Below are 26,776 nucleotides of genomic sequence, written 5' to 3'. Positions count from 1 at the left end.
AGACCAACATCAGCCGTAGAGCGACACCCCTGTGAATGTGTGAATGTACTCTGACTGCGGCGCGTGTCCTCGGTGTGAGAGCGGCGACATATCAACTTGTAAATTTTCACAAGTTCCCGCTTTAGTTGGCATGACCTTGAAAAACAAACGGTTCACCTGTTGCCCTGGCAACACACCTCCACCTCATCCTGTAGGGAGACCTATTATGTCCTGCTATTCAAACCAAGACGCTGCACTGCAGAACACATTGTGTCATTATTTAAAAGTTAGCACCACATTCAGCCTTGAAAACATATTTTTGTTCTCCAACAAACATCCACGCTACATGGCACGCGGTTCATGCATAAACATATTTGCTGTTTCGTGAGCACGCAGTAAATCCGGGTGATGCTAATTTCTCCTTTGCCTCTGATGCATTCATTTTGCATAGCTCAGAGCGAGCTCCTGAATGACAAGGAAAGTGCTGGAAAAGCCAGAGGGAAGAGGCAGGTTAAAGTAATGCAATGTTTCGCTTTGATTTAGAGAAATAACATCCAAACCTCGGAGTCTGAGGATCCTTATTTGGGGGGAGTCAGATTGGGCTGTCTGAGCACGGGGAGAATGGCTAAAACTTCTACTTGAGAGAATTTTTTTTTTTACATGTGTGAGTGTGTTTGTGTGTTCTCAAGTGCAAGCAAATGTTGTCCCGGGCTTATTTTAACTCCTGCGGTTTTCTCCCAGCAGCAGCAGCAGCAGCAGCAAGGCATCATAATGACACAGGCTGCACTGAAGTGTCCTCTAGCAACACACTGCTTCCCTGCGAACGCCAGAGGCACCGCTCAGTAGCTTCCCAACTGAGTCGGAGGCTTTCCCCCTCTGGGTATCAACAATGGAATATCAGAAGTCTCACATTTTTCCTCAAAAAATTTTTTGCAAGAGCAGCTCCCAGGTCACGACCTTTCTGCTTCAATAATATAATAGGACGTCTAATAACGAATGAAAGATTTCATGCAGGGGAGCCGGTGTGAATTTAAATTTAGCAGAAATGAACCTGCAGACAGAGACACATTTACAGAAGGAGAATAAGGGTGAAATAAGAACGAATCGGTAATATTGGCACAGGAAAGGAGATGAAAGAATTGATTTGCGTTCCCGCTAAATATATTCAATGTCAGTCACATCCATGGGTGGAAAGAAGAAGAAGAAGAAGGTGAGGAGACAGCAGAAACGCCTCAGCCTCCGAGCCAGCTTAACAACCGCAGAAAGGCAGAGAAAGGCAGAGAAAGACAAAACGACGGAGGGAAAATTAATGACGGAGGAAGTAAAATAAGAGTAAGCAGGTCTGCGGGAAAGCATCAAACCCGGTTTGTGTGACAGACAGCGGCGGAGGCACACGGGTCGACTTAAAAGCGAAAGAAGATAACGAAATGAGGGTGAATAGGGGAGAATATGTGTGAATATCACTCCAAAGTTTTTTTTTTGGTTTGGCAGGGAAAAGGGAGAAGACTATGGGTGGGAGAGGGGGGGAAGAAGAGATAGAGAGGCAGAAAGGAAGAACTACAGAATGTGTGAGAATATCCATTAGCATAGTCTTTAAAAACCTCCCCGGCTGACAGAGATAGAAACAGGCAGATAGAAGTTGAGGGGCAGACAAAGGCAGAAAGAGAGTGTACGAGAAGACCGCTCAGTGTTACTGGAGAAAGAGATACGACGAGACAAAAGGGAAGAGAGAGAAAGAGGAACGGACGGACAAGAAGAAGAAACAAGCAGAAGGGCTGTTAGGAAGCCTTAAGCTTTGCCTGGTTCACTTTGGAAACACTAACGATGAATAGCAAGTCTTCATACCAGAGACTAAATGTTTATGACGGGGGGAGATGCACACACAAAAAAAAAACTACACTGCAGCATGCATTAATAAAACATGGGTCTGTGTGTGTGTGTGTGAGAGAGAGTTTTTGCCAACAGGCTCCCATCTGTGTGCTATGCATCGATAGCGCTAATAGGGCTACAGACAGACAGTGAAGGAAAAACAGAAAGAGAATATAAAATGACAGAAGGAAAAAAAAAAAAAAAAAGTCATAATGAAGCCCAAATTCATCCCGCAAAAGAAACATTGTCATTCCCACAGTAAGTCTCCAGCGGAGGAGGTAATTGAATCTGAGCAGCTGGTTAACTCCAGCCCTCATTGCTTATTTGGAACTCTTTTCGCCTCCTTTCTGAATTTTCCATCACCAAAAAAAAAAAAAAGTCTGTAGTCTTTTATTTCACCACTTGCTGTAAAACTATCCTCATGGCCAAAAACCCTCCTCTCCTTCCACAACAGCTGTTTCTCCTTCCTCCTCCTCCTCCTCCTCCTCTGTTCAAAGCTTATCCATCCCCCTTCCACTCGCTCTTCACCTCTTAGCTTCGCTTCATCCCGCTGCTCTCGATCTCAAAAACTACCCCCCTTTATTTCTTCTCCTCTCCTCTGTACATTTTCTAAAGCACTTTTTCCTCCAACCTTTTCCTTTCAATCCTTTCCCTCTAAAACCTCTCTATTATCACTTGTCTGAGCAGAGGGGGAGAAAAACAGAGGAGATAGTTTGTTGGGGAGAAACAGAGCAGATAATAGACCCAGAAAGTAAAAAAAAAAAAACGTTTGAAGTGGATTCAGATCTCAGCGGTCCTTACTGTGAATAAGATTCTTGGCTAAGAGAAAAGTTAAAGGTGATTTATTAAGATATTTTACACCTTACATGAGCTCACACTGAGCACGAGACGGTTGGGTGTGTGTGGGGGGGAAACCTGCAGCAATTACAGAAAACTAATTTACCGAGCCAATATTTGTGTCATGAACTGCAGTCGGAGAGAAAATGGGAACGGGAGAGGAGTGAGGAGAAAAAAGCGATAAAAACAGAGGCAGAGGGCCGTATTAAGTTGATCAAAAGAGACAAAACGGGCCGAACGGAGGGGGGCAGAAATACAATTTGGAGAGAATGAAAGCGAGGGAGAGGAGGAAATAAACAAAACAAGGAGTTGCATTACCAAAGCTGGCAGAAGAAAAGTCAGCCAGAGACAAGTACACGTAATGATATTATGGCGTCCCATGCAGTGACTCATGAGATAACAACATTTCAGACGGGCGCATATTTCTTAGTTTGTGCCATTGTTTGGGCAGAAACAGAAATATTTCCTCAGTTTGTCATCTTTCTGCATATTGAGTAGCCTGCGTTGTTCTTCCTTACCTCCGTTCACCCGTCCATGTGAGTGTTTTACGCAAGAAAAGAGCAGCAGAATAAAAAAGAAGTTGCACATACACGTGTCTGTCTGCCAGCTGATTAGGCGCTCCTTGTATTTCCGTGTCTGTACGGCTGACACACTCGCATTGTATCCGGTTGGATTTAATCTCCGTCAACAACACGTCCCTGACAAAAATATATATTTGGTGTCAGAAATAGAGAGAAAAAAAAAAAAAAGAAAAACTATGTGAGATTTAGTGGCGTCTTGGGATATGCAACAACAAATTATTATTCCTGTTTCTCATTTCCTCAAACTCGTCTCAGTCCCAATCCCGGGTTGTTTTCGTGTCTGCGCCGACACATGCCTGCCTGTCTTCTGTATTCAATTTGGCTTTCTGACTGATTGCTTTTATATCTTGCCTATTCTTACTCTGTTTACTTATCTAAAATTATATTCACACGGAGAGCACCTCGCCTGAAATTAACCCGTTGCGGCGGCGAGAGGTGTTATGTGACGAGATAATGACAAGAATAATAGAAAGCACTCGATGGAGGAATATGGACTATATATGTATATACACACTGTGGCTCAGTCTGTACATTAGCAGTGTATGTCCTCACTTCTTGTGATGATACTCCGGATGTTCGGCTGTCCTGTCTGTCCGTCTGTCACTGTTCAACAAACGGCGAAGTCTTCAGCTTCAGCTAAGTGCTTCTTGTGGGGTAAAAAAGTCGCCACCTGCACAAATCATGTCAGTAATCTCCGACTTACGACCTCCTGCGTTACTACCTCATGTCAATAATCTGCTTACTGCCTGCGGCCCACTTAAAAAGCCAGCAGGTAGTGAGGAGGAGATCCTGTGTGAATCTGCCGAGTTGTATTTGTGTGACAGATACGATGCACGGATACTGGGTTAGTAAAATATTCACATGTTCCAGATTTGATAACGTCTATTATTGTGAATGCTAATGTTGCTTTCATGGCAAGCATTTGATAAGAAGATGTAAATGAAGATAGCAAGTTGGCTTAGCTTAGCATAAGTGCTGGGTAATGGGGAAACAACAAGCACAACAGATGTTAATAAACTACCTATAAACTACTAATTGTTGATTTTATTTGTCTGTTGGTAAACAGATTAAACATGGAGGTGATTTAGCCTTAGAAGCCTCACAAACTCTGGAGGCTATGCTAGTTGTTTCCATGGACTCAACACTAGAAATCCATACAATCAAGAAAAAGTGCTGTTTTTGTTTTTAGAACTTCTTGATTGTACCGATCCAAAGCAATGCAGAGCTGGTTTCTGCTGGAGTACGGCACCACTTGGACAAACCACGTGCAGCAATATTAGAACAGATCATCCCAATCGGACAGCGGTTGAATCATAGCAAATGTGTATATTAACTAATGCAAACTATAGTTATTTTAAAGTTGTAGTAGTTTGTGAGAGTTTTTTTTTTTTTTTAATTGCCGAATCATCCGTTTCCGGCACCATACTCAACACAAAGACATTAAAACAGAAATCATCTTCTCCAGACATTGATTTTTTTTCTCTTTACATGTCTCTTGCCCATACCTTAAAGGCTGCATTGCATTTAAATTAAAAGACATTTTCAGAGCTTTCATGTGTGCAACCCTGGATGGTTGAAAAGATGGATAAGAAGATCGATAGATATAACAATAAAATATATCAGATGGAAAAAACATATTGTGCGGCTTCTAACTGAAGCTAACAACCATTTTGTTCCTGTTTTCTAGTAACACGCTCTACGTTTGCACTATGTGATTTTCTCAACATAACATTTTAAATTAAAAATTACTTTTTAGCAAGTTTGTAAAGTCCCAGGACATCAGATGTATCATCCACAATTCAAGCACCATTTACAAAAAAAATCCTCTTCAGGCTGACAATAACTAAAAAAGAACACTTCAGGTAGATGGAAAACAGGTTATTTTCAAATGTAATCCAATTGTAGTGGGAATGACTTGTGTTTATCGCGTGGCAGACCTCACAATCCTCCTCCTCTCCTCTCATTTCTCTTATATTAAGCTTGAATATGAAACCAAGACACTGTTTCATCCACTCCATTCCATGATCTGAGTTCCTAAACCTTTATTATTATCACTTGTTTTTCTATTTTTCCATCACTTATCTTTCACTCAAGACGGATGCGCTCGCTTAACGTTGGTAGAGTCTCCGTCTCTGTCGCCTCTCCCTTCTGGTGTTGTGTTCTATATAACATGATATTCATCCCTCTTGTTGTTTTCCTGCAGCTTGTTGTTCCGTCGAGGTCATCAAGTCGAAGCAAACTTTGATATATCTCAGTCAGCACATCTCTGTCTTGACTTCCTATTGAAGGTCACTTTACTCAGCTCTTGAAGCGTTACATGTCGCCTTTGTGTTTTCACTCTTACCGGGCTCTCTCCATTTTTCTTTCCAGATAGGCTGCAGATGACTCTTTCTTCTCTCCCCTGTCCAAAGCTGTTATTGACCAAGCAAAGTTCATCTTTCTTTTATCTCTGAACCCCAGCGCACCCTTTTCTCATTGCTCTCTCGCCTCCCCTGCCAACAAGCTTTCACGTCCTCCGAGCCAGCTGTCCATCTTGTTTTTTTTTTTTCCCCTTCCACTTGTATCCCTCCCTCGTCTCATCCATATGTTCTCTCCTCCAAGGTCATCATAGCCAGGTAGACGCTCTCCTCCCTCCAACCTTCTAACTCTCCTCTGCTGCCTCCAAGATCATTAAAGTCAAGTTCATCACCATCATCATCTCAAAGCCAGTTTCTCCACCACTACTATCCTCCGCTCTGAGGTCATTCTGAACAGGTGATCTTCTTCACCTCCAGCTGCTTTTGGTCTCCTCCTCCTCCCATCTCCACAATCCCTCCCTGTTTCGTTCCCCTCTCTCCCCTCCTCTAGGGTTGTTCAGTCAGGTACGGAGTTGAACATGTCAAAGTCAAGCCCCTCTAATTACTGTAAGTCTGCTCCTATGGGAATGTCCATCTTGTCTCTCTGCAGGAGATACAACCCGGCAGCGATAACACAACCAGTTTCCTCGCATGACGAAACACGTGCACCGTGTACGTAAAAGCCAGAAATAGGCACTAGTTTTGTTTCCTTTCTCGCGCTAGAGGTGGGGAACTTTGGCAGCCTCGCGAATGAATTCAATTTAATTGCGGCTCTTGGTCACGATTCCATTCAGAAGAAATTCAAAACATGTCTTAACTAAAAAAATGAAACACATTGTGCTCAATTTTGGCTCCACTTCATTGTTGTGCCTTTTGTCCACTAACCTGCAAATTAAACAATTGAGTTAATTGGTTCTGACGAGGGCCAGAAAAAAGAAAAAGTGGATGAGAGCTGCAGCTTTTTTCAGGTTATTTTTTTATGGGTTGTGGGTTAAAGTTGAAAATAAGTCAACTGGAGGCATTTAATCGTCTTCTTCCTGAATAAATATAATGAAGAGAATGTGGAATTTACTCAAAGGCATCAACGTTAACGCCACCAGAAAAGGTCTGAAAAGTTTTTTTCAAAGTTCTGCAGTGGATGTTTCTCAGTTGGTTGCTGGTGATTGAGTCCAGTGTGCTGCCAAAGTACTGCAGCACAAAATGTGCCCATTGCCTATTGGAAAGATGATACATGACTCGGGTATATGCACACCAAAACTGCTGAGTCAGATGACAGCCAGTGTGATCACGAGCAGAATAACGGGCCAAAAGTAATCCAATTTTCGTAATCCATCCCTCTTCACACATGGCGTTAACATATATCCTTGGCTGATGGACGCTCCAAGCATGTCGCTTCACCGCTTCCATTAGAATGCGTCTCCAGATGCGTCTTGAGTGGCCACTTGTGATCGAATCTCACTTTCCTGCTCTATATGCAAATGGGCTGCTAAGACTAAAAGAAATCGATTTCAATGCTGAAATTGTGATAACACGACCGTTTAATATATGTGAGATAAAACTCTGACATGTTTCAGGAAAAGCTTTCATACACATTTTAGTACTTTGGAATTCCAGCATTCATAAAAGCCTCGGTCGGTGTACATGATTTTCTTTATATGCATAACGGTGTGTGATTGCCTGGATAAGGCAATAAATTCAACAACAAATAAAAGCCGGACCGTGTCATTGCTGCTCCAGGGTCAGATTCCTTATTGTTTTAGCTGCTCTGCAACGCACCAGCCTGTGTGGCGTTGGTGTGTCTGTGCAGTGATTCAAGCAGAAGTCTTAAAATATCTGCTGTTTTTGGGAATATATCATCTCAATTACAAAGAATGGAGAAGTAGTTAATATTTAATGTAGAATTTTCCACTAATGTCAAGCAAAAAAAACTGCACATATTCAAAGCTGAATGGGTTCTTCTGCACGGAGGATCTGTCTTGCTGTCACGGAGCATTAAACCTTTCCAACAAGGAGGAAACCCTATCAAAATAAAAGCTTTTTGAACTTTCTAGGAGCCAAGATCTTTATCAATATCAACCATAAAACATAGAGGGAGTCCACCTCAAGCATCCAAGAGTTGAACTCTCTAATTAGCTCTGTGTTTACTTCTTCCTGATCTCGTTTGTCTGCACCTCTCTTTCCTTTTCTGTCGCTTTTACCTGCTTGGTTTGAATTTAAGTTGGCTCGGTGCAGCTCCAACAGGAGAACAATGGCTGCCCTGACAACTCCAAACGATCCCCTCCCTTTGCCTCCTTCTCTCACGCAGCTGCTCAAAAGGTGAATCAGTATGGATGCGAGCAGGGCAGAGAAAGCAGGAATCCATGCTCCAGCAACTTTAACTTATCGTTTCCCTTCTCCCTTGTGCCACGGAGCTCCCCTCGATCTTCGCCCCCCATTCTCCTCTCCTGTGTTATCAGAGTCATGTCGACCCTAAACAGATCAATAGGAAAACTACTTTTAATTGGAAAACACAAATATACCCGGGCGCACCTCAACACACACCGAACGGTCGGCTTAAAAGCTTTACGTCTTGTAGGATTGCGTCCGTTGAGAACAAAACCTGATAAGAGTAACTACGCGTATCACCCGTGGAGCCCCATGGCTCTTCTTCTGCCTCTTGAACAAACACACTTTTTTTTTTTCTTTACATTTAATGACAAAGAAACAGAGAAAGTATCCAGGTTAAGGCTTCTGCAAATAGGCCTTAGCCGGTATTACATCTGAGCCCTGATGCCTGCCATTAGAAAATTACATATAATAACGATCCAGCTGTTTAATGACACAGCTTAAGGTGCCACCAGCTTATGAAACAGCTTGACAGCTTTGACATCAACCTCATATTCCCATTTCATTCCAGCTCTATCTAATCTACTTTTTTTTACTCTCTCTCGAAATACTGCCAGGGTCACTCACAGCTCATTCAGCGTGGGACAACTTTCGGAATACAAGTGATTCATTTGGGGATAAAGTTTGTGACCTTGTGGTTATGAGATGATTTCTCAAGCCTTCCGGGCCCCGGCAATAACCGAGGAAACACCCCTGAGCATAAACCTGCTGTTGCCGTATGAAAAGAGCAATCAGTGGCTCGCCTGCGAATTGGTTTTTGACACTTCTAGCAATGACAGACACGAGATAACGCCGGGAAACAACAACAACAACAGAAAAAAACGGCGACACACATTTCGTTGCCTCTCGGAGATATTCATGAAATTTTAATCTCACCTCTAAATCAGACAAGCATTCCTGTAATCCTCACAATACGACCCCCTTTTTTTTTGCTTTCCGTCTCTCTTTAGCTCATCAGTTATTATGTATTCTGCACAATGCCGGACACGGGAACACAGGAAATGAAAAGGCTGACAGAAAAGCAGGTATGAGCGCATCGGGGGGGAGGAGGGGAGAGGGATTAATAAGAGAATATTCAAATGAGGTGCCTGATACTACTTGGAAATGAGCAAATGTTTTTCACCCACTTAAAATTTGTCAACAGTTGAGGAAGTCGTGCGGAAAGAGAGGGAGGGGAAATGAATGGCGGAGCGCTACAAAGAGGCTAAATCACCATTTTGCAGGAAGCAGATGTAATGTGTTTGGAGGGGAAAAGCTTCGTTTTAAAGGTGAAATGCAGCATGATGTGTTTTATGATAAGGATTAGACAAATTAAGCGTCGGCCTAAACACAACAAGAACACTGTGGAATGTCTTAAGAATCTGACACACTCTAATTAGTCCATTTTAAACATTTATGCTAAGGGAACAACCGAGGATTGTAAACCTGATTACTGACTTCAACATCCTGTCTTAGAATCCATTCATTACTTCTAACCCTTTACACTGGCGCCATATCAAATCCAGAACAGCATTTAATCCTGCTTCTCACACGCAACGCCCTTAATGATCAAACTCCATTGTATTTTAAAAAATAGGGATAAATCGATTAGCGAGCTATTGTGGCTGATATTTGGCATTTGTCCCATTATCGGTATCAGTATTTTTATTGGCTGATTATCGATAAATTAAATGCTCTACTTCAGGTCTGCTGCGACCTCCTCTCTCTGTCTCTAGTCTCTCAAGCAGAAACTTCAAAAAACTGAACAAGAAACAAAAATTGTTGTCACAAACCAGGAAATTGGCTACTCTTACGCTAACAGCTAGCGGCTAAGTTAGAAGACAGCAACAAATCACCCTTATACGGTATCTAGAAACAGAAAGTAAAGGAGGAAGAGAGTCGGGATCCATGCTAAGCTAAAGGCTAACCCCTCCAGACCAGCAGGACCGTCCTCCTGCTCTCCAGTGTCCAAGAGTGGAGAGACTGCCATGTGTTTGCTTTAACAGAAACATGTCTCCATGACAACATCCCAGATGGACATACAGCAGAAGGAGACGGCATCTCCGGGCGGACAGACAGACATTTAGCTTTCAACTTCTCCAGAGCTGCTGCAGGAGCAGGACACTGAACACTGTCAGGGAATCCTCACACCCTCTCCATCAACTGTTTGAACTGCTGCCATCAGGCAAACGTTTCTGGAGCACTGAGGAAAGAACCTCCAGAAGCTTCATTCCACAAGTTGTCAGAATGCTGAACTGCTGATCCAGATATGCAAACACTTCTTTATTTAATTGCTTTTAGTTATTAGATCCTGAAGAAATGTTCTCTCATCTTGTTTGTTCTACTGTGTACAGCAAAATGACAACAAACTGGATTTGATTTGAAAACAAGAATTAATGATGTTATAAGATATGGAACTTTGTGGGCAATAGAAGTGAAAGAACATTCAAAGATTAAGAAAACAGATGAACAGCAGACGTAATTGCAAGACACAATCTGATCAATCTCAGAAGATCCCACAGATCAGAACGTCTTACTTGAATCACCACTATTTCTATTTTACATATTCAGTTGTGTTCAACCTTATTAATGAAGAAGGCTAGTTATGAATGACAGGTTCTCTGCAATCAAATGCTGTTAAAACATTACACTTAATGTATATTTTTCCAAATATCAGTCATCTTCCTCTCTTGATTACCAATAATCAGCATCAGTATCAACCCTAAAGAACAAAATAAACATGATCGGTCGATCCCTATTAAAGACCAGAGGACCATCGTATGCCAACATCTTATGATGTCTTAGATCTTGTGGTTTAAAGCATTATTATTTGTACAAAAGACATTTCGAGTTCTCTCTACCTTTAGTTATGGTTTACTGTCTCCGTCGAGGTGCAGTTAAAAATAAAAGAACAGAAAGTAAAAATGTGACAGAAGCAAAAACCTACCAGAAACTGTTTGTGGTTCAAAGGGTTAAAAATGTAAAAAATAAAAAAAGATAGCAAAGATTATAAGAAAGCCTCCTGATAAAAGTGAAGTGATTGTAAAGAAGATAATAAGTTTGTGTGAGATTCTCAGGCAGGTCGTTCTATAATGGTAAAAGAATAAAAGAAGGTCCATGATCTATGATTGGAGTTCTGCACTAAGCTCTACATTAAACGGTGCCGATCTTTATCTATATAAGGCTCTCTTTCTCCTCATTTCATCATAAATATACTCATATCTGATTGTAAAGGGATTTAATAATTCACCATCTTTCTTTCACATTATGCTTCCAAACAGAGGACGCGGCTGAGAGAAATTCTAATTTGGAGTCCTGCCGTTAGTTGAATTACGACGGTTTAATTTCTTTCATTTTCTTTAAAATTGTCTGGAAGGACTGAAGCGATCTTCAAGATACCGGAAAGAAGTGAAAACGTGAAGCGCGACGTGAAGGTTTAAAAGGTCAGGTGAATGGTAGGAAGCAGGCAGAGTGAGGCAACATGTCAAGATGGGCTGTGGTTGAATGAATTTAAATGCTTCACTGTGACGATCCGTGCATTAGTAGGTGTGTGTAATTTATTCCCTCTAACAAAGAATTCCATGTGTGGAGAGAAACCGCTGTGAACAAAGTGGTTTCTACACAGTAAAAATGTATTAAATAAAATTAATTAAAGCACACTTTTAATTAGGGAGAAAAAAAAAGTGTGAAACTGTGAAATGAATGGCAAATTTCTGTAAAATAATTATACATTAGCTAATTTAAATACAGCTAAACAGTGTAAAAGAATCAATTAGTCTTTGTAAAAATAGACATTTTTGATAGGGCGACTATGTACAGTTTTTGCCATTTTGTTTTGAGGAGGGAGTTTTCTTTTTTTGGTTTGTATTTGACATGAAACAACATGAATTATTTATTTTTTTTCCAGTGATTTTTTTTTTTTTATAAGATATTATCTGTATTTGTCAGTTTTTAAAAAATCTATAGCATTTTTTAATCCTTAACATATTTTTTTTCTTTCAAATGATGACAAATATCTGTAAAATATTAATATTTTTTGGCTGATTTAAATCTAGCTTATTTATTTTACTGTCAAACATGATAAAAGATCAAATAACCATAAAAAAAAACCAAAACAGATGATAGATGTCAACATTACTTACAGTTTAGGCCTAATTTCACATAAACGTTAACATGAAAATTAATATTTTTTGTGTGATTTAACTAGAATCTGTTAAAAAAAANAGGCTATTGCAGTGGAGCGATCAGTCAGCTACAAAGTGTGGCTTATTTATCCAAAATTAGCAACTACAAAGTGGAGCAGACGTTCAAGGATTTGTTTAGGTGACAAAGATAATCAGCCATTGTTACAGCTAAAGTAGTGTCTGATGCGTCACCAGCTGTCTGGCCTTGTAGGTTTTCTATGCATCAACCATAAGTAAGTATTCACTTTACAGCAGCTGCCTGGTCCTTGCAACCATCAAGAACCCCGTAACAGCAACCTGTGGCATTCTAGAAACTATTCCAAACGTCTTAAAAGCTACACAGCAATGTTCTAGCAACAACGCCAGGAAAGCAACCTGCTCATCAACACCGAGGCAGCCACAGATCAACAACATAAACAATTGCTCTCGCACATTCGATCATTCTCGTGTAACCTCTGCCATCCAATATCACAGCTCCTCCTCCCTAATTTTCCGCCTCCCTCTTGTCTTCCAGATCTGCCTGTTTCCCTCCCCTACTTCTTTCCCTCTGTGCAAAATGAGCACACGGTAAACACAAATTGTTTTTCCTGTTTACCTCATCCCTCTGAATTAGTCAGAGCAAAGAATTCATATCAGACTGATAAATGTTACAAACAAATCTGCTTCCATTTTTACATCCTAAAGCTCTCTTCTGCTCTCCAGCATGTCCTTAATCAGCCCCTATCTGAACCCTTTGCATCTACCTCCTCTGTTTCCTTCCCCTCATTCGATCCTTACAGCCGCCTTTCCGAACTTTTTACTTGGTCCCACCTTTTGCTCCTTCCTCATCTTTTACTTCCCCCCGCTGTTTACTTACTTAATTTCTCCTTTGTTTTATCAGCCCATCTCGATCTGCCGCTTCGGTCTGTTTTTCCGACCTTGTTCCTCTCAGTTTATCTTAAGCACTTATCAAACTGTGACTTAGAGAATAAAATTAAAAAATAAGTAGGAAAAGAAAATACATAAATAGAGCCAAATATAAAAGGGAAGCAATTATAACTAATTTACTGTATTCAGAGATTATACAGTGCAGAGTTCACTGAAAGTCCAGCCAATAAATAAGTGATGAGCTTTCTCCCATTGGCTGACTTTCTTGTAATTTTCCCTTCGCATCAATCCCACGTCTTGACAGCTACTTAGCAATGCAGCAAGTGTTGTTCTCAGTGCAGCCCGTTGGCTCTGAAAGCAGCGGTTACCTTGTGGTTGAGGCGGCTGTGGCTCAGGTGGATAATCGTAGATTGGTGGGTCAATCCTTGGGCGAGACATTAAAGCCCCAAATCGAGCAGGTGAGCAGCTTCCGTGGCGGCTTTACCGCCATCGGTGTGAGTGAGAGGCAAATATTATAAAGCACTTTGTAAGCCGCCAAGGTTAAGAAAAAAACAAAAAAAAGTGCTATCTAAGTGCAGTCCATTTAGTGTTTATCACTTGAGTAGGAAATGATTGTTCAATGTCATGGTGTTTGTGCAATTTTTTTGGATATTTTCTGGGTAACTTGGATAAAGACACTTTAAAAAGAAGCAGAAATTGCTGTAAACACACGTACAAAAGGCATGACAGGAGCCGGCATTAAGGAGCCAATATGTTGGAAAAACAGGGAGCTGATGGCGCCTCATCAGTTCTGATTTATGTTTTTGGTTTAAGAGAAGCATCGACAGGCGGACTGGACTAATACATTTTTGTGCTGGGTTTGTTTATTCGAGGCGATATCTCCAGAAAAAACGTCAGCAGCTGAAATCAAGCCCGGGTGATAAAATGATAGTTTACCGTAGCGGTGGCAGACACTTGGTCAACACAGTAAGAAAACAGTTTGATAGAGTGGTAGTTTGGTGGTTTTACCTCAGATGTAAAAAACGTAGCAAAATGTGGTTTCATAAACAAACTCCAGGCAATCTCTGGCTCGATGATGGAGCCACTTTGGTTTACTGAGGCGTTCTCGTCTGCACTCACTTGGGCCTCTCCTGCAGACCCTCCCTGATGGAGGCTGCAGCCAGCGGGGACCAGCATTTGATCGACTATTATGGGTTATCAGGGCTGATGCCAATTATTGGTAATCAGGAAAGGCTGCAGCACTGTTGCCTCACAGCAAGAAGGTCGCTAGTTGAGGACACCCAGGATCTTTCTGTGTGGAGTTTGCATGTTCTCCCCGTGCAGCGTGGGTTCTCTCTGGGTTCTCCGGCTTCCTCCCACAGTCCATAAACATGTTGAGGTGAATTGGTGATTCTAAATTGTCCGTAGGTGTGAATGTGAGTGTGCTTGGTTGTCTGTCTCTAAGTGTAGCCCTGTGATAGACCTGCCTTCACCCTAGCTGGGACAGACTCCAGCCCCCCGTGACCCTAGTAAGGATTAAGCGGTGCATAGATAACGGATGGATGGACAGTCTTAAGAGTGTTTATTCAGAGTTTAATTATGTACCTGCTGCTGAGTGAAAGACCAACATCAGCCGTAGAGCGACACCCCTGTGAATGTGTGAATGTACTCTGACTGCGGCGCGTGTCCTCGGTGTGAGAGCGGCGACATATCAACTTGTAAATTTTCACAACTTCCCGCTTTAGTTGGCATGACCTTGAAAAACAAACGGTTCACCTGTTGCCCTGGCAACACACCTCCACCTCATCCTGTAGGGAGACCTATTATGTCCTGCTATTCAAACCAAGACGCTGCACTGCAGAACACATTGTGTCATTATTTAAAAGTTAGCACCACATTCAGCCTTGAAAACATATTTTTGTTCTCCAACAAACATCCACGCTACATGGCACGCGGTTCATGCATAAACATATTTGCTGTTTCGTGAGCACGCAGTAAATCCGGGTGATGCTAATTTCTCCTTTGCCTCTGATGCATTCATTTTGCATAGCTCAGAGCGAGCTCCTGAATGACAAGGAAAGTGCTGGAAAAGCCAGAGGGAAGAGGCAGGTTAAAGTAATGCAATGTTTCGCTTTGATTTAGAGAAATAACATCCAAACCTCGGAGTCTGAGGATCCTTATTTGGGGGGAGTCAGATTGGGCTGTCTGAGCACGGGGAGAATGGCTAAAACTTCTACTTGAGAGAATTTTTTTTTTTACATGTGTGAGTGTGTTTGTGTGTTCTCAAGTGCAAGCAAATGTTGTCCCGGGCTTATTTTAACTCCTGCGGTTTTCTCCCAGCAGCAGCAGCAGCAGCAGCAAGGCATCATAATGACACAGGCTGCACTGAAGTGTCCTCTAGCAACACACTGCTTCCCTGCGAACGCCAGAGGCACCGCTCAGTAGCTTCCCAACTGAGTCGGAGGCTTTCCCCCTCTGGGTATCAACAATGGAATATCAGAAGTCTCACATTTTTCCTCAAAAAATTTTTTGCAAGAGCAGCTCCCAGGTCACGACCTTTCTGCTTCAATAATATAATAGGACGTCTAATAACGAATGAAAGATTTCATGCAGGGGAGCCGGTGTGAATTTAAATTTAGCAGAAATGAACCTGCAGACAGAGACACATTTACAGAAGGAGAATAAGGGTGAAATAAGAACGAATCGGTAATATTGGCACAGGAAAGGAGATGAAAGAATTGATTTGCGTTCCCGCTAAATATATTCAATGTCAGTCACATCCATGGGTGGAAAGAAGAAGAAGAAGAAGGTGAGGAGACAGCAGAAACGCCTCAGCCTCCGAGCCAGCTTAACAACCGCAGAAAGGCAGAGAAAGGCAGAGAAAGACAAAACGACGGAGGGAAAATTAATGACGGAGGAAGTAAAATAAGAGTAAGCAGGTCTGCGGGAAAGCATCAAACCCGGTTTGTGTGACAGACAGCGGCGGAGGCACACGGGTCGACTTAAAAGCGAAAGAAGATAACGAAATGAGGGTGAATAGGGGAGAATATGTGTGAATATCACTCCAAAGTTTTTTTTTTGGTTTGGCAGGGAAAAGGGAGAAGACTATGGGTGGGAGAGGGGGGGAAGAAGAGATAGAGAGGCAGAAAGGAAGAACTACAGAATGTGTGAGAATATCCATTAGCATAGTCTTTAAAAACCTCCCCGGCTGACAGAGATAGAAACAGGCAGATAGAAGTTGAGGGGCAGACAAAGGCAGAAAGAGAGTGTACGAGAAGACCGCTCAGTGTTACTGGAGAAAGAGATACGACGAGACAAAAGGGAAGAGAGAGAAAGAGGAACGGACGGACAAGAAGAAGAAACAAGCAGAAGGGCTGTTAGGAAGCCTTAAGCTTTGCCTGGTTCACTTTGGAAACACTAACGATGAATAGCAAGTCTTCATACCAGAGACTAAATGTTTATGACGGGGGGAGATGCACACACAAAAAAAAAACTACACTGCAGCATGCATTAATAAAACATGGGTCTGTGTGTGTGTGTGTGAGAGAGAGTTTTTGCCAACAGGCTCCCATCTGTGTGCTATGCATCGATAGCGCTAATAGGGCTACAGACAGACAGTGAAGGAAAAACAGAAAGAGAATATAAAATGACAGAAGGAAAAAAAAAAAAAAAAAGTCATAATGAAGCCCAAATTCATCCCGCAAAAGAAACATTGTCATTCCCACAGTAAGTCTCCAGCGGAGGAGGTAATTGAATCTGAGCAGCTGGTTAACTCCAGCCCTCATTGCTTATTTGGAACTCTTTTCGCCTCCTTTCTGAATTTTCCATCACCAAAAAAAAAAAAAAGTCTGTAGTCTTTTATTTCACCACTTGCTGTAAAACTATCCTCATGGCCAAAAACCCTCCTCTCCTTCCACAACAGCTGTTTCTCCTTCCTCCTCCTCCTCCTCCTCCTCTGTTCAAAGCTTATCCATCCCCCTTCCACTCGCTCTTCACCTCTTAGCTTCGCTTCATCCCGCTGCTCTCGATCTCAAAAACTACCCCCCTTTATTTCTTCTCCTCTCCTCTGTACATTTTCTAAAGCACTTTTTCCTCCAACCTTTTCCTTTCAATCCTTTCCCTCTAAAACCTCTCTATTATCACTTGTCTGAGCAGAGGGGGAGAAAAACAGAGGAGATAGTTTGTTGGGGAGAAACAGAGCAGATAATAGACCCAGAAAGTAAAAAAAAAAAAACGTTTGAAGTGGATTCAGATCTCAGCGGTCCTTACTGTGAATAAGATTCTTGGCTAAGAGAAAAGTTAAAGGTGATTTATTAAGATATTTTACACCTTACATGAGCTCACACTGAGCACGAGACGGTTGGGTGTGTGTGGGGGGGAAACCTGCAGCAATTACAGAAAACTAATTTACCGAGCCAATATTTGTGTCATGAACTGCAGTCGGAGAGAAAATGGGAACGGGAGAGGAGTGAGGAGAAAAAAGCGATAAAAACAGAGGCAGAGGGCCGTATTAAGTTGATCAAAAGAGACAAAACGGGCCGAACGGAGGGGGGCAGAAATACAATTTGGAGAGAATGAAAGCGAGGGAGAGGAGGAAATAAACAAAACAAGGAGTTGCATTACCAAAGCTGGCAGAAGAAAAGTCAGCCAGAGACAAGTACACGTAATGATATTATGGCGTCCCATGCAGTGACTCATGAGATAACAACATTTCAGACGGGCGCATATTTCTTAGTTTGTGCCATTGTTTGGGCAGAAACAGAAATATTTCCTCAGTTTGTCATCTTTCTGCATATTGAGTAGCCTGCGTTGTTCTTCCTTACCTCCGTTCACCCGTCCATGTGAGTGTTTTACGCAAGAAAAGAGCAGCAGAATAAAAAAGAAGTTGCACATACACGTGTCTGTCTGCCAGCTGATTAGGCGCTCCTTGTATTTCCGTGTCTGTACGGCTGACACACTCGCATTGTATCCGGTTGAATTTAATCTCCGTCAACAACACGTCCCTGACAAAAATATATATTTGGTGTCAGAAATAGAGAGAAAAAAAAAAAAAAGAAAAACTATGTGAGATTTAGTGGCGTCTTGGGATATGCAACAACAAATTATTATTCCTGTTTCTCATTTCCTCAAACTCGTCTCAGTCCCAATCCCGGGTTGTTTTCGTGTCTGCGCCGACACATGCCTGCCTGTCTTCTGTATTCAATTTGGCTTTCTGACTGATTGCTTTTATATCTTGCCTATTCTTACTCTGTTTACTTATCTAAAATTATATTCACACGGAGAGCACCTCGCCTGAAATTAACCCGTTGCGGCGGCGAGAGGTGTTATGTGACGAGATAATGACAAGAATAATAGAAAGCACTCGATGGAGGAATATGGACTATATATGTATATACACACTGTGGCTCAGTCTGTACATTAGCAGTGTATGTCCTCACTTCTTGTGATGATACTCCGGATGTTCGGCTGTCCTGTCTGTCCGTCTGTCACTGTTCAACAAACGGCGAAGTCTTCAGCTTCAGCTAAGTGCTTCTTGTGGGGTAAAAAAGTCGCCACCTGCACAAATCATGTCAGTAATCTCCGACTTACGACCTCCTGCGTTACTACCTCATGTCAATAATCTGCTTACTGCCTGCGGCCCACTTAAAAAGCCAGCAGGTAGTGAGGAGGAGATCCTGTGTGAATCTGCCGAGTTGTATTTGTGTGACAGATACGATGCACGGATACTGGGTTAGTAAAATATTCACATGTTCCAGATTTGATAACGTCTATTATTGTGAATGCTAATGTTGCTTTCATGGCAAGCATTTGATAAGAAGATGTAAATGAAGATAGCAAGTTGGCTTAGCTTAGCATAAGTGCTGGGTAATGGGGAAACAACAAGTACAACAGATGTTAATAAACTACCTATAAACTACTAATTGTTGATTTTATTTGTCTGTTGGTAAACAGATTAAACATGGAGGTGATTTAGCCTTAGAAGCCTCACAAACTCTGGAAGCTATGCTTGTTGTTTCCATGGACTCAACACTAGAAATCCATACAATCAAGAAAANCCTCTTAAATTCTTTAACGCAGCGGTCCCCAACCACCGGGCCACGGACCGGTACCGGGCCGTGGGTCATTTGGTACCGGGCCGCACAGAAAGAAAAAAAAAAAGTTTATTGTTTTATTTCAGCGCAGTCTACAGGGTGTTTTATTTTGAAAAAGATCATCTTGCCGTCACTTCCATCTGTGCTTGTTTCCCGCACTTGACTGTCAGTTTTCATGCCCGGCCGTTAAACGAAGCCGTCAGCCTAACCGCTGCCGAAATGTATAAAAAAAACAAACGTCTCCGGAAAGCTTCTTTGGAAAGTGGGAGAGACTCAATGCTGAGACAGAAGAAAAAGTAAACACATATTTTGCAAGTAATTTTATTCATTTGTGAAACTTTTTAATTGAAAAAAGCTATTATTTTTTGTTATGTGTGCAATGACCGGTCCGTAGAAAAATTTCTTGCGTAAAACCGGTCCGTGGTGCAAAAAAGGTTGGGGACCGCTGCTTTAAAGTATTACAGCTAAAAACTGTCGTTTTTTCCGACTGCGTACGAACAAAATGGACGTTAAGACTCACCGTTGAAGCTGACGGCGCGAATGTGGCTCAGCAGCTCTTTGCCGTCGATGTTGCTGGCCATCCTTGGACAGAGTCCCGGGTATCCGTGGCAGAGCTCGCGGTGCATGCGGTGCAGAGCGTGGGCCATGGCGTAAACAGCATCCATCACAAACTGAACCTTCCCCTCCTGCTCGTAGCTGGAATCACGACCAACTTTTTCCAAACCTGAAAGAGACACAAGAAAAAGCTGTTAGAGGAGGGGAAAAAAAAAACATGTCGCAGCGCATTGTTGCCTTGTTGCCATGGAAGACATTTTGAATTTGAGTCACAATCAAGGTAGGAAACTCTATCCAAGGCTGAAAACACAGCCGGGGCGAAGCGATGACAGAAAAAAATAAATGCGCTTTATAGAGAGGAAAGAAGGTGTACAAAAATGTGACAAAAAAAAAAAAAGAAGAGAGAACAAAGTGGGTAAAGTTTGGTTCAGGGGGAGGTGAGAAGAGATGAAAGAAAGACAACAGGTAAGAAATAAAGCAGAGGTAGGTGAAGAAACACTTTGAGGCAGCAAGGAGAAAGAAAAAGAGATGAAAAGTTGGTGCGAGACAGGCTGACCAGCAGACAGGCAACAAGGCACTCAGGCTGACAATGACAAATAAGTCCTCTCAGTCCATTCTCGCCCTGGTAGCAAAGTTACAGAAGAAAGAACAACATGTTCCTTCTTTACATCTTCTGAACCACTGATAATAGCATTTCTGTGTATAAGGTAGGAGAGTGTTCGGTGGGGGGAAAAAAAGACACGTCATCCTCTTTCTGACTCAGCTCCAGTGTGGATCCTGATTCAGTGAAGTCACTTATATACCATATTTTTGACAGCATACAAATCATATAATCTTTCATTGACGCTTTAATTCCTTTGAGATTTTCTTGGCATGTGCGTCTCTTGTGTTTTTGTCTTTTACTCAAGTCATATTTAGATTCCTCAAGCAGAGATCAATGCTTGTGTATGCAAACACACTTTCTTCCTCTGACATGGACTCTCACACAAACATGCAAACAACCCGCCGATTGCAAATTATAGAGAGGGCTTTATGTAATGGCTCATTAGCATAATGAGCTAATGAAAAAGGAACAGAGTGAAAATAAAGGCTCCTTGATGTTTTAAGATGGGAATCAGTAATTGAGTGTAACATTCATTTTTCTGTTTTTCATCAAAGAGTGGAGCCACATAGGAAGCCCCCCCAACATTCATTATCTTCCTCTTTCTCTATATTTACTTTAACCGTATCCTTCCTGTTCTGATTTATTCCTCGCTGTTGTTCGTCTGTTCTCACTTTTCCTCCTTCCTCTCTCTCTCTCTCTCTCTCTGCTGCATCTCTCTTAACTACATTCACACATTTCTTAAAAGCAGCAGTCACCTTCAGGCAACGCAAACTGAATCAAAACCCATCTGGGCTGAGTTGAATTAACAAGACCAGAGGCACCCTGAATCAATATGAGCATCCATAAGGAATTAATGGGGTCCCGCGAATGAAATCCAATCCACAGTTACAGAAGGCTGTCGGGTGCTTTGCATGCATATTCCTGTGTTTGTGTGTGTGAGAGAGGGCGTTAACGGCGGCGTCTCCGGGCCATGCAGCCGATCACGACGCCGGACTCTGGATGACAGAACTGTGTATGTGTCAGGAAGGAGAAGATGTACTGTAATGACTCCATATGTGTGTGTGAGACAGAGAACAAAAGGATAAAGCTTGCAGGTAAAAGCATAACTCTTTGTCTGTCAGATGATACCTGTTTTTTTTCTGGTATTTCTCTGTTCTCTGTTTTGATCCTACACAGGAGGCTATCAGACCAGCTCTTTCCCCACCTTGTTTCTCATGCCTGTCTGCACAATTTCCCCTCATACTAAGTAAAACCGCAGCCAAAGTGCAACTCTTTCCAGCCCGGCCGGCGATTCAAAACCAGTGGCTGTTCATTTCATGAATGCACATGAAGCGGCGTTGCTTTCAGGCAACACGGTATTGATTTTGTGTGCAAATATAGGGTGATGATCCAGAAGGCCACGATTTGAGAAAGAAAAATGCATTTGCAGCTTCCCGCCTCAGGCTACAGACTGAAACTGGGAGTCAAAACCTATTGAGTGATTTCCTTGCAGCAACAACTTGTTGCTTATCAGAGCCGGTCGACTTGCTGCAACGCGTATCGCCGCTTTTAATTTGGCATTTCGTTAAAAACAAAGTGAACAAATAACAGCAGCCTTTTATTCATCTACAAAAGGGTGCACCTTTTGGCCAAAAACCTGCTCAACATTCATAATTACGCACATTCACACCTCAGTAGTCACAGATAGAGAGCAGAGCTTTAGTAATTAGCAACAGAAATTCTGGCCACAAGCCAAGTTTGCACACCTCACTGCCAAAGCCGAGTTCAAATGTTTGGCCAGTCACGAGAAAATGGTGCAGTGTGAATAATCTTTGCAGTTTAATGTCTGATTACAAACTACATTTGAATGGTGTCGATATGCCGATGTACTGTACTGCTGAGGCCCAAAAGTTTTTTTTTTTTTTAGAGGTTTTATAGTCCTGCCGTGCCCTGAGGCTATTCTGGTAACTGCCTCAGCAATGTGGCTGCTAAGCCCAGTAAGAACCCTGTGAGCTTCACTGGTGAAGAAACTACTATCGTCGACCGACTGCTGCGTCCGTGGAAGCAAAAACCGATCGCAAAGTGCAGCAAGGTGAAGCTAATGCGGCTAACTGACTGGCTAACGGCTTTGATGGACCCAATTGGGAGTCGATTTACTGCTCCTGCAACTAATCTCTAGGCAACCGCCTCCCGGTACAATGAATGGAAGATTGAGCAAAGAGTCCATAGACGTGTTTCTCGGATGAGTTCCGGCACTTTAATCCACGAAGAACACCAATTAAAATAATACAGATGTAGCATTTAAGCTATAGGATGAAATAGCTCAATTGTGCTCTGCTGGGATTAATTATTTAAACGTATTCTCTCAGTGTGAGATTCTTTAATGTGACGCCTGCTCTGTGTGCTACGGTATACTGCTGTTGTAGTTTTATGGGGTTAAAGGAAATCTTCGGTATATTTCAACCTGATGCATTTTCCAACAATGTGGCAATTTGCATGAGCTTCCAGCAGCTTTACAAAGAACGTATAATATTACAAGAATCATTTTAAATGTTTGGTTTTGAATCCGTCTGAATGTGAGGACAGAAATCAGCTGCCAGGAACAGTGTTGGTTCCAGGTGCTCTTGGTTGGTTTTGGGGATGTGAGACATCTTCTCCAGTGTTTATCAGAGTTTGTCATTCATTAGTTGTAGTTCCACATCAAGGATTTCTCTCACCTGTGACCACATTTTGCAAGTCTGACATTAACAGGTCCCACTCTTAGTGCCGTACATTCTCTTTAAGGACGCTTTGTCGTCTTTCTGCCTCCATCCTTACAGTTAAAGTCAGCTTTATGCATGTAAACAAACGGGCGTTTGTACATGAACATGCCAGTGATTAGGTCAGATGCCAGTTTACCCCATGATGGAGATGCAGTTAGCAAAATGTCCATTCCAGGCAGCTAAATTCTGTCTTTAACTTCAGTCAGACTGAAATAAAGGTTTAACTTGCTGTCCTAATATTGTCTTTCTTTGAAAAACTGTACGGAGCTCATGCTAACTGACCTCTGCTAAAATCCGTTTTCTCCAAATCTCTAAATCAGAGGTAAGGAGTGATAAAGTCAGCACGAAACTTAGAACCAATAGCAACAAAAAGGGTCAAAATATCCAGTAATTCCCCTTAACACTGTTATGTAAGATGGCGAGAAAACTTCCACGTGGTAGATAAAGTTATTTCATAAACTGCTTATCTGATAATAAACACTGATGATTGATATACATTTATAAAAATGATAAACTAAAGTAAATAAATCAGGATGTCGCTTGAGAAACAATGATCAATCTTAGTTCTCATTGTCAAACTTAATGAGACAAGTCCATTGTTAATGTGATGCACTTCACCTGTAGTTAATCTACGAGGGGTAATTGTGTAAACTTCAGGGTCAGGGGCTTCAACGATTCACAGTAAGTTGCCTTGATCCTAGCTAAGCTGAGGCAGTAAAACAATTGGCAAAGACAAAGGAAGTGAGTTCAGAGAAAAGGCCCATCATCATTTGCTTACACAAAGGATCAGCAAAAAAGTCAGTTTCCCATCCTCCACAGTCGGGTACATTTCTTAAATCTTAAGAAAATGTTTGACAGAAAGACCAGCAAGAGACTGGACGTCCTAATTTTCAATAAAATAAAGACAAACATTTAAGAGGATCACTACCAACAAGGGTTAACAAGACTTACCAGATATAACTACATTCACAAACCATCAAAGCATCAGGACAAAGAGAGAATAATACAGATGGAACCATTCATAACAAAGAATAAGACAACTAGGATTAAAATCAACATGCACAACAGCTTTTGGAGACGTGTTATTTTCAGATGAGCCCAAATTCAATCTGCATGAGTCAGATGGTAGAAAGTGTATGTGGAGAAGAACTGAAACCATCCTGCACTAACAGTACAACACTGCTCTTTGTAACAGGTGAACTTTTATGTATTAATCATACCTCTGAGGTGTACAGAGACATTTTGAAGAAATCAGCCAGAACTTGTTTCCTATTAAACCTCCCAAACTTTTTTGTTGTGCTCGTCACCTTTTTCGGTGAAATAAATGACATTTTCTTTGGCATTTACAATTTGATTTCTATCTTTCTGTGTAATTCCTCTCGAAGATTTCAGTCATACAAATCTGATTTGAAAGACTAATTTATTACCTCGAAAATCTTTTCTTTGGTGACCTTAAGTCTTTGAACGTGTGATGTTGCTATAGTGATGTTTATAACGTGCCACTTTCCATCGAGCAGCTCCCTGTACGCCATTTTTATGGAGGACTTTATTGCAAAAAAGAATACAAAGCGACCTATTTGGGATTATTTTGGGTTTAAATTAAAACCAGTAAGCTGAGGGACGCCTTAACTTGCACCCTCTCAGTGGGGATAACATACGCTATTAATTGGTTCTGGTGTACAAGAGCACATACAGTTTTTGGTCTCCATTAATACCATTGATGGATTGACGTCACTTTTCAGCACTAATCGATCAGATACCCACCACTAACCATGGCCTAACTGTTATTTGTTGACTGCCCTGCTTTGAAAAGATGAAAATCTGAGCAACAACATCATGCATGATATAGCCCAACTGCCACTTCCTGTTAGAGCACACTTTGAATTCTGCTATAGAGGTTAATTATTGACTGAGTTTTGAAGGAAGCACATGAGCACATTAGCAAATTAAATGATAAAAATCACTGTCCAAAAATGTTTCCTTGATCAGGCAACCTTAGCACCAGGTGTAACAAAGAACGCTGGTGAAACAAGCGTCAAACTTCCAACCAGAGAGGACAGTGAAACACTTTTCCAGCCTGGTGTTAAGAGTCTCTTTAAACACTACAGATTTATTAATAGACTGCACACATCAAGGCAACACAAACGCAAGAGCTTTAATCTATAACGCCGTTTTTCTGACAAAAAGGCAATTGACTTTTGCGCGCTCAGTCAATTAAGAAGTTACATTTGCGGCTGTCCGTTTATTTTTATCTTTTGTCAAGTATCATTGGTTCGACCATTAAGTTTGATTGGCTCTGGTCCGCCTTCCCTTCTGGGACTCTTTAACGTCTAATATGAACATTGCTCTAAAAGTCAAATGACTTTCCTGTGAATGTAGCCTTATGGCTTATTATCATATCTCACACACATATTGAAGCACATAAACACAGACATCTATGTTTGCTCGCTCACCCTCATCGACCTATTAGGAGCATCATCTGCTGCATTACTCTCAGAGCAACAGAGGACAGTGCAGCCTGCAGTTACGGCACTTTGGGTTCAAAAACTACTTAAATGACAGTACTTCCTGCATCCCAGGAATGTTATAGTGGGAAAAATAATGATCAAGCATTATAGGAATTGATCATTTATGCCACATAAGGCAGAAAGCAATGCGTATATTACAACAGGGCACTCTGAAATACGTCTATACTGTCTCACTAATGAACAGCAGGCCCTTGAGCTGTCTGTCTAATGTTCTACCATAATCACAGAGCTAATTATGCTAATAGTCCATATATAAATAAAACTAAACAAGACACTAATTAGGAGGAATGAATCTTCAACATAGGGCTGACATTGCAACACTAAATAATGCATTTTTTTTATTGGAATGAGTCAAAGCATGCGGGAATGCTACCTGTGCAGAAATATGCAGTGGTGACCATCCACTAGGGGGGTCACAGGCAAAGCGACCACTTGGGGGCTCCTTTGTGGAGGTGTTGGTGGATATTGTGAAAAGTTGGGGTGTTCTGATCAGTTTGGGGTTTTTGTTGCACCTAATCTTACTAAAGTCATTTTAAAATGAATATCTGCTGAACCTCAATCTAATACCATTTTCCTAGAAAATCATGCACTTCCAAGAACAATAAAGATATTTAAATCAATACAATATATATGCTCGACAACCCAATAACTATACCATGCATGAAGAACGGTTCTGCATTTCTACACCTGAGTTGCTCCTTAATGTTATGTAGGTGGTCATGAATGCTGTAAAGCTCTGAACATAAAACATGAAGAGGAGAAGGAAGGGTGCCATGTTCTTCCACAAGCTACAAACGACAACAGAAACCTGTGTTCTCTACACGCATGACAGAAAATGTTTTGTAGATTAGCTGTAGTAGCCTCTTAGTGTAGTGATCCAAGGAGGCGGTCACTTAGACTACGGGCATTTCTGTGTTGGCAGGCAGAGAGCATTGTGGGGGTTTGGCTCGCAATAGGCACCATGACAAAGACTTCTGTGATACATAATGGCCTCCAGACGAGGCCAGTGTTCCTGTATCCCAGTAGGATGTAACAGAATTGCCTGTATCGCCCAAATCATGTGTCTACTGACTAAAATCACAATATCGACACACTGTACTCAGTTTGCGTCACTGATTAATCGATTGACATTGCGCTTGTTTACCGATTGTGAAACACAGTCAAAATTTGCGTCCCTCACACCTGCCACAAATAATGCTCCCCCTTTATGATACTTCTGTGACAGAGGATGCAAACAAAGCATTGGGTTTAGGTTAGTGT

At 41.8% G+C, this 26,776-nt stretch overlaps 1 protein-coding gene across 1 annotated transcript in view; it reads right to left on the bottom strand.

The window, feature by feature from the left end:
- Positions 1 to 26,776, bottom strand: part of grm8a (glutamate receptor, metabotropic 8a) — a 300,249-nt gene that overhangs the window by 51,991 nt on the left and 221,482 nt on the right. The window contains exon 6 of the mRNA XM_008291934.1: positions 19,609 to 19,812. Coding sequence (XP_008290156.1) covers positions 19,609 to 19,812 — 204 coding nt within the window. The remainder of the gene's footprint in view (positions 1 to 19,608; positions 19,813 to 26,776) is intronic.

Source organism: Stegastes partitus, unplaced genomic scaffold (genome assembly GCF_000690725.1).
Source record: "Stegastes partitus isolate 25-593 unplaced genomic scaffold, Stegastes_partitus-1.0.2 Scaffold770, whole genome shotgun sequence".
NCBI lineage: Eukaryota > Metazoa > Chordata > Actinopteri > Pomacentridae > Stegastes > Stegastes partitus.
Note: the sequence above shows the minus strand (reverse complement) of the source record. Positions and strands in the feature narration are given on the sequence as shown.